General features: G+C 36.8%; 1 protein-coding gene across 1 annotated transcript; it reads left to right on the forward strand.

Moving 5' to 3' along the window:
- Positions 210 to 4,742, forward strand: LOC109713492 (squamosa promoter-binding-like protein 16). Its single transcript, XM_020237605.1, has 3 exons — positions 210 to 901; positions 3,550 to 3,680; positions 4,148 to 4,742. The coding sequence occupies exons 1-3, from the start codon at positions 465 to 467 to the stop codon at positions 4,663 to 4,665; spliced, it is 1,086 nt and encodes a 361-aa protein (XP_020093194.1). The 5' UTR covers positions 210 to 464; the 3' UTR covers positions 4,666 to 4,742.

Here is a 7,947-nt window from a genome sequence, read left to right on the forward strand (position 1 = left end):
CCCCCTCCTATCACCCCTACTGTAGGTTTTCATAGCATGATCTGTGCCCCCTCTCTCCCAATAATTGTAGCACACAACCCTTTCATGCCCTGTGCCCAGTTTTTGTACAGGCTTTTGTGACCCTCCTTTCTCCTGTCTCAACCTACTCCCCCACCCCACCTCCCCTCTCTCTCTCTCTCTCTCTCTCTCTCTAAATCTATCTAAGTTTTCCTTTTTTTTTTCTTTTTTTTTTTCCCTTCACATTATTTTACTCATGTGCTCTTTACATATCCTTGTCAAGCTAAATAGTCATACTTGTCTATAAGTACTAACCAGTTCCAGTGTTTTTTCCTCACCGTAATAACTACTCTTTGTTATCTCTCGCTTCTTCTTCTTCATCATCTTCTTCTTCATCTTTCTCATAATATTGTCGATCGAGGTTGTTTTGATCGATCTATTTTGAAGTGGTTTTGGTTATTTTGGACATGGAGTGGGATTTGAAGATGCCTCCTCCTCCTTGGGAGGTGACGACCCAAACCGAACCGGCCGCCGCCCCCGCCCCGGCCCCCGCCGCAGCCGGTTCGAGCAACCCGAACCGGACCGAGTGGTCGGTCGATTTGAAGCTCAACGGCTTGGGGGATTTCAACCCAAACCCTAATTGGAGAGCGCAATTCAAAACCCCAGCAATTGCGAACCCTACGGCCCCTGCTTCCTCTTCCTCCTCTTCTTCCTCCTCGTCGAAGAGGGGTCGCGCCGCCATTAATGGCGCACAGAGCTCTTCGTGCTCGGTCGATGGGTGTAAAGCGGATCTGAGCAAGTGTAGGGAGTATCACCGGAGGCATAAGGTGTGCGAGGCGCATTCCAAGACGCCGGTGGTGATCGTCGCTGGTAGAGAGCAGAGGTTTTGCCAACAGTGTAGCAGGTGATGGATTTTTTCTCTTTTTTTTAAAAATTTTTTTTCCTCTTTTTCTATATATATATGTATATATATATATATTAAAATTTTTGGACAGTGTAGCAGGTAATTAATGATGCATATATAGGAGTTTGTTTGACGAGATTTGTGTTTCTTCTGTTTGGTTTCTGTTTCCTGTATTGGGCGAGAAAAATGGCATATGCATGTTTATAAATATATAAAATATATATATATAAAAAGTTCGGTTTGTGTACTTTAAAAAGTACGATAAATTTCGTACCATGAATCATTTTTAATGCTGGGCTTCCGAATCAATGTGCTGTTTTATTAAACTTTAAGTGCGTAGAAAATAATTTTCATAATTTTTTGATGATTTACGTAGTGATTGAAGAGGCTCAAAATTAATAATTTTAATAATTATGATGAGCAATTTACAAGTTTAATATGATAGAAATGTTTAAATCACTTTATATCATATAAAATAAAATTAATATCTTTGATTTAAAATTTTAACATCATATTGCTACCTTTTGTGAAATTTTTTATTTTCAACGATTCATTATGAACCTTTTTATTACTAAATAAATGATATTGAAATAATCGCAAAATTTATTTTCTAAATACTTGCAATACTCAGATTCAATCGTTGATTCGAAAGTTTTATTGTCAGAAACAATTTAATAGCACGGAGATTACTGTACTTTTGAAAACGCACAAATCTGACTCTTAATATAAGTTAAAAAAGTTCAAAAATTGCGGATTTATTCCTATAGAATTTTGATCATCATATATTTGCCTCTAAAGTTACATAATATTGCAGATTTATTCTTGTCGGTGGATAACCATTCGTTGACGGCTTAATTTTCACAGTTCAAACAGTTATGCCATTATTATTATTATTTTTTAAAGGACTTTTGAAGGGTTTATTATTTATAATATTGTAGAATGACTAGAGAAATAGGATACCAGCATTGAAAACGAAAAATTATGGTATAAAATAAAATATATGTTCAATAATGGAAGGGTCGCTTTTATGCAAAAAGAATAAGTAAACTTTATCTGCTGAACTAGAGGTGGGGATGAATTTGACCTATTTAATATGGATAATTTCTTATATACTCATCAAACATATTCATCTTTTAAATATACCAAAGTTTTCAAATTCATTCCTCTAAAATCCAAATTCTCCCGAATAAACCCTCAGGGGCAGGGGCATATTGGAAAGAAATTGGCGCCGTTCCACAGGCAAGTTCGAAATAAGATATTATCTGTATTTAATAATTAGGATTTTTGAGGGACAATTCTGCGGATTTACTACTTTGCAGTGGTACTACATAGGCAATTTTCCCTAATTTAGTGAGAGTTACTGAAGAAGTAAGTGTAGAGATCTATTATGTTTTCTCTAGTTGTAAATTGTTGCTTACTGTTTTACATTTAAAGGACGGCTTTTGTGAAATATTCAAAACTTTGAGTTTCATGCCGTGATTAGTTCACTCGATTTCTTTTGCAATTATTCGGCAATTGGGACATCTTTGTATTCTTTGGGGTAATTTTTATTCAGAAGTGTGTCTGAAGAGACATATGAATATATTTCAAGTGACTGTTGTGAGTTTTGTGTGACTTTCCCTGTTCTGTTAATTATTGGAACGGCATATAGCCATTTCTCGCTCACTGGATGGTGTTAATGATAGTAGTTGTGGTTTCAATTAATTTTATGTCACTCTTTAAACACAGTATATTAGCCAAATCTGCTTTTCTTACTTTTACTTTTATTCAATTGTTTTAATCATCTTTTTCTAAAGCTCCTGATCTGAAAAAGGGAATTGATTCTCCTTTTTTTTTTTCCCCACTTTTTGTGTCTATGAGTGTGTATGCCAGTCTAATTCCTATGATGTTCTCCTTTACCTTTTTCTGCCAATCCGTTCATCCCCGCCTCTCTAAAGTTTCTATCAAAGTTCTCTACAACATACCATATCTCAGCTTTCAATCTTTTCATTTCGCTTACGTGTCCAGTGCATTTTATGATAGCAGTTCTCAGCGACAACTCTACTCCGAATTTATCATTATTCGGTCCTCTCTGAAGTTCCATTTGATAGGGCTGTTGGAATAATAAGATCACCCACAAGGCGCTTTATGATCTTTCCACTTGGCAAAAGTATATTTTACTCACTGTCTTCGTAAGGGAAGTTTAGGGAGATCTCCCCCCTGTTTACACCTTACCTTTGTGACAAGGCTATGAGAATAACTGTAAAAGTCTCTCGCATAGGAGGCAGATGAAATGCTAAGAGAAAAGCATGACATACTTCGCTATCTATTGAACTTACTTTGACAGCTGTGAAACATAAAAATCCTACAAATTTAAGGACAATAAACTCACATAATAATACATGCTTATACAATAGGCATATGTTTTTGTCCAAACTTTGTGTGGTTAATAAACTTGTGCAGAAAGCTGAGAATCCAAACTAATGTTGGAAAAACAATAATCTTCAAGCTACCCTTCCTTTTATATATATTTTTTCACCCTAACATTCTCGAAGTTGATGCCACAAGTTTTTGCTTGTCCCTATGTAGATAAGCTATGCTTATGGTTATACATCTTAAGTTTCAGTACTTTTATAAGCTCTAAATGTCGTCAATGATAATTTACGCAGGTTTCATTTGCTTGTGGAATTCGATGAGGTGAAGCGAAGCTGTAGGAAGCGTCTTGACGGGCACAACAGGCGTCGAAGGAAGCCTCAGCCCGATTCTGTAAACTCAGGGACCTTGTTTACCCTTCATCAAGGTCTTTAATCTTTATAACCATCTTCTTACTGAGCGTTTTAAAAATGGTGAATGCATTTTAACTCTTATACTTTGCATGCTCTACTTGCTGATCTCATGAAATTCTATACATTGAATAACTTCCTTCCATATCTCCTCAAATAGTCAAATGACGTTGAGTAGTGTGATTAACATGATATACGCCTCAATTGCAGTTGTGAACAGAATATTATCAAACTATGCATTCTGGTTTTCGTTTTGATGCCCATCAATTCGCCATAGGTAGCAACAATACAGAAGTGGTCATAAAGCAAAGTTTAATTTGATTGTCTAGTTTTTCTTTATACAGATATTTGAGCACCAATTTCTCGAGATTTTATTTCAGATCACAATCAATCATTTGGCCAAAAAACTGATCAATTCCCTTAAAATGCTTCTCATCTTTTTATTTTCATTTCTTCTGTAACACTTTGATTTCTTAATATTCAGGTACAAGGTTCTCATCATATCCTCTGCTTTTCCCAACTGCACCGGAATCCAACTTTAATGGAATCATTAAATTCGAGAATGGGGCTCTTTATAATAAGCAACAAAATACAGCCACCACTGCCGCCGCTACAAACTCCTCCCACTATTACATGGAAGAAAGAAGGCCATTCCACTTCGCACAAGAAATCACTACTGAGAGCAACAAGAGCACTAAGCTGTTCTCCGATGGCTTAAACCGGGTGATTGACCCCTCAGAGTGTGCTCTCTCTCTTCTGTCATCGCCTGCTCTGATTCCAATGGCTCAACCTTTGCATGTTTCAGATTTTCAGTATGGAAATATTGCGCGATTCTCTAACTTAACACCTGATAATGTTGAAGTAGATGGGTTTTCCACTGTTATAGTTTCCGATGCTAATAGGGATGCAGGGATCCATTACCAGAGTGTATATCATCTCGCCGGTGAAGAAGGCTCGTCAAATGGAACTACTGCACAAGCTCTTCCCTTTTCTTGGCACTAGTTAGATCCTTTTTTTCTTCTTCTTTTTCCTCTTTTTTTTTTTTTTTTTTTTATTTTAGCTTCTGCACTCTTTTTTAATTTTTGAGATCTNTTTTTTCTATTTTAGCTTCTGCACTCTTTTTTAATTTTTGAGATCTTGGCTATTTGTCAAACATTAAACACTTTGGGTTCTTGGCAACTCTATTATTTTTCTTTGCCTTTGCGTTCACATTTATGTCTTGTAAATTTATATGGAGATTATTTATGTAATCGATGTTCTCGGTTATTGACTCATCAACTCAGAGCTTCTGACTTTTATTTGTTAGAGAGAGTTGGGTTTCTGATGCATGCATGTGTTGTTCATTCGACACAGTTATTCAGTTATGGATTGATCTTTCCTAATTTTTGGTGTACAAGAATGTAATATGTAACTGGTTTTGTTGGGCCGGCGCTTTTTTAGCAGAGGATTTGGCCTCATTTTGTTCAAACAGGAAAGCTACAAGAGGTAAAAGCAACAAAAAAACTCTGATATAAGGTATGAGTGCTTCTTTGAACAGCTTTAGAAAAGTGCAACTTTCATATAACCTTCACTAGGGTAAAAGAGTCCTACACATATATATTTGTTATCCGAACCATCCATTCATTTTTTACAATATGACGATCGGTAACTACGTACATCGCATTCACTGTACTGATACATCTAACACAAACGACAATATGATGGTGCACCAGTATTTCATTGTTACGTCAGAACCTAGTAGTACTTTCTTATTTCGTAGTCGACCTGCTCGCGCTTGAACCGGTTCTGAACATAAGATATGTAAGCTGCAGCTCTCTCATCGATGCTGTCGTCGCCAATTTGCTTGAGAGCAAGCTCATCCTCTGAACCGCAGCTCATCGATGCAGTCGTAGGAGGCTTAACCATGGTGCTTACTTGCACCGGAGCACTCTTCGGTGCTCGATACAAGGACATCGTAAGATATGAACGCTGCTCACGCTTGAACCGGTCCTGAACATAGGATATGAAAGCTGCAGCTCTCTCATCGACGCTGTCGTCGCCAGTGACCCCTCCAGCATTACCTATTTCATTAACACTAGGAAGATCAATTCCTTCCTTCTTTACAGAAGAAGCCTTTTGCCTGAGAGCAAGCTCATCCTCTGAACCGAAGCTCATCGATGCAGTCGTAGGAGGCAGAGGAGGCTTAACCATGGTGCTTACTTGCACCGGAGCACTCTTCGGTGCTCGATACAAGGACATCGTAAGCTTCCCTTTGAAGCCTCTTCGCATGCGATCGCTCTCCACTGGTTCTTCGATTTTTGTGGCCTCTATTGTATATATAATGGTGGTTGCTCTCAAAGGGGAAGTTCTATGTATAGGTATATATAGAGAGAGAAGTTGGGTAGGTAGATATTCTCCTATTTTGAGATCGGCAAAGTTGTAAATATTTATATAATTATATTTTTTTTTCCGGGACTTACTTGGATGCATAAATATCTTAATTTGTATACTCATATCTTTCCAAAGGGATTGTATAATTGGTTAATATAGTGTACTAAAATATATCTTTCCCAGTGATGCATAAATAACTCCTTTTCAGCCAAGTAAGCCATTTAGTTCAGGCCACATCTCTAGAATAAGAATCTATATATATATATATATATATATATATATATATATATATATATATATATATATATATACAGGCACTACCTTAGAAATAATCATCCAAAGCAATGCTCATTAGTATCTGTTAATGGAAGGACGAAATGATAAGGTGAATGTCCTTCTCACTCCCTGCTGTTGGAATAAAGGGATGGTCCTCTTTCGTTTTTGCGTCTATCGGTCCCCATGCTCCCAAGTATAACTATAGTCTAGTCTTTTCCGAAAGAGGACATATTATTGCCTAAATCTGGTCCTTTGATCACATCAGTCATGAACCGCATAGTTGATCTGTCCTACTATTCATCTAGAGTCTATCTACATTGGAAAGTTATTTTGATTGAAAGGTATGGCGATCGAAAATAGTGATATGGTCGATGACGATTTCATATATATATATATATATATAGTCCACGACTGATGTAGTGGATTAGGTCGGCACAAAATTTTCCATTGATCAAGAGGGTTCTAGCCTTCTAGGTGCCATCCAACTTTATATTTACCATCTCATGGTATGTAAATTGTAAGTGCTCCACCTCTTGGCATGGCCATTCATCCAACTATGTATATATAGAGATCTCTTTTCTCTTTGTGTGTGTGTGTGTGTGTGTGAGAGAGAGAGAGAGAGAGAGAGAGAGAGAGAGAGATCCCAGTATGCCACTAGGTATTGTGGATTCCATTTGTTTGTGATCTGAGTAACCAGGTCTAACCAATCCACTTCCTAGCTTTACATGCCAAAAGGTGAGGTGCTTTGTGCAGTGAAAGGTACTTCCACTTATTAACCTCCCAAATGCTCCAGCAACCCCCCACCCCCCTACCCCTTTTCCTTGACCAAGAATCCAATTGACTTGCACCCCCCTTTTCCTTGACCAAGAATCCAATTGACTTACCCTCTAGCCTATTATTAATGTAATATACTTAGAATATTATTATCCTCATAAGCTACCACTACATTCGAAAAAAATCTGAAAGGGGTACAAAATAGAATAATAGAAATCATTCTTTCTCCTGTGACTATAGTTTCAACCACCATTTTATAGCATTTGAGGAGAAGGGGTTCAAACTTCAAAACACTTTCAAATTCTAAATTGGTACTACGTGGGTTATATTTGGGTATGATTTAATCCAGAATTATTAATTGGCCCAAATTTAAACCCACACAGTTGGGCCTCTCGCTAGGCCCGATTTGGAACTAGAATCACGCAACTACTACTATATGAATCTTAACTTTTTTTTATTTTTCTTGTGTGCTTTTTTATTTACCTCAAATGTAAGTAAAATTTTGAATTTTGTATCAAGGGAAAAGTGCATCGTCACCCGAATTAAAGAATCATTTGAACAACGGACTGTCCCTAGCACAAGTGGCAAAAGGATTTGATAGTTAGTATCTGAGACCCATGATCGAATCCTAAATAATTCACATTTTCTACTAAATTTATTTCTAAATAAAATAAACGAAACATGTAGTATATTATTTTTCTCTCAAAAAAAAAAAATCATTTGAACGGTACATCCAATTTACATGCAATTAATAGTATTCAAGGAAAATTAGAAGTACATAAAATTATTATTATTATTATTTTAATCCGTCAACGAGAAACATTCCCATTGGCTCGTATACAAACCATCAGCTTTTAGCGTACT

This window comes from Ananas comosus, linkage group 1 (assembly GCF_001540865.1).
Source record: "Ananas comosus cultivar F153 linkage group 1, ASM154086v1, whole genome shotgun sequence".
Lineage (NCBI taxonomy): Eukaryota > Viridiplantae > Streptophyta > Magnoliopsida > Poales > Bromeliaceae > Ananas > Ananas comosus.

Coding starts and splice junctions, on each gene's coding strand:
- LOC109713492 (XM_020237605.1), top strand. CDS start 465: ATGGAGTGGGATTTGAAGATGCCTCCTCCTCCTTGGGAGGTGACGACC. Junction 902..3,549: donor TTTTGCCAACAGTGTAGCAG/GTGATGGATTTT, acceptor TAATTTACGCAG/GTTTCATTTGCTTGTGGAAT. Junction 3,681..4,147: donor CTTGTTTACCCTTCATCAAG/GTCTTTAATCTT, acceptor CTTAATATTCAG/GTACAAGGTTCTCATCATAT.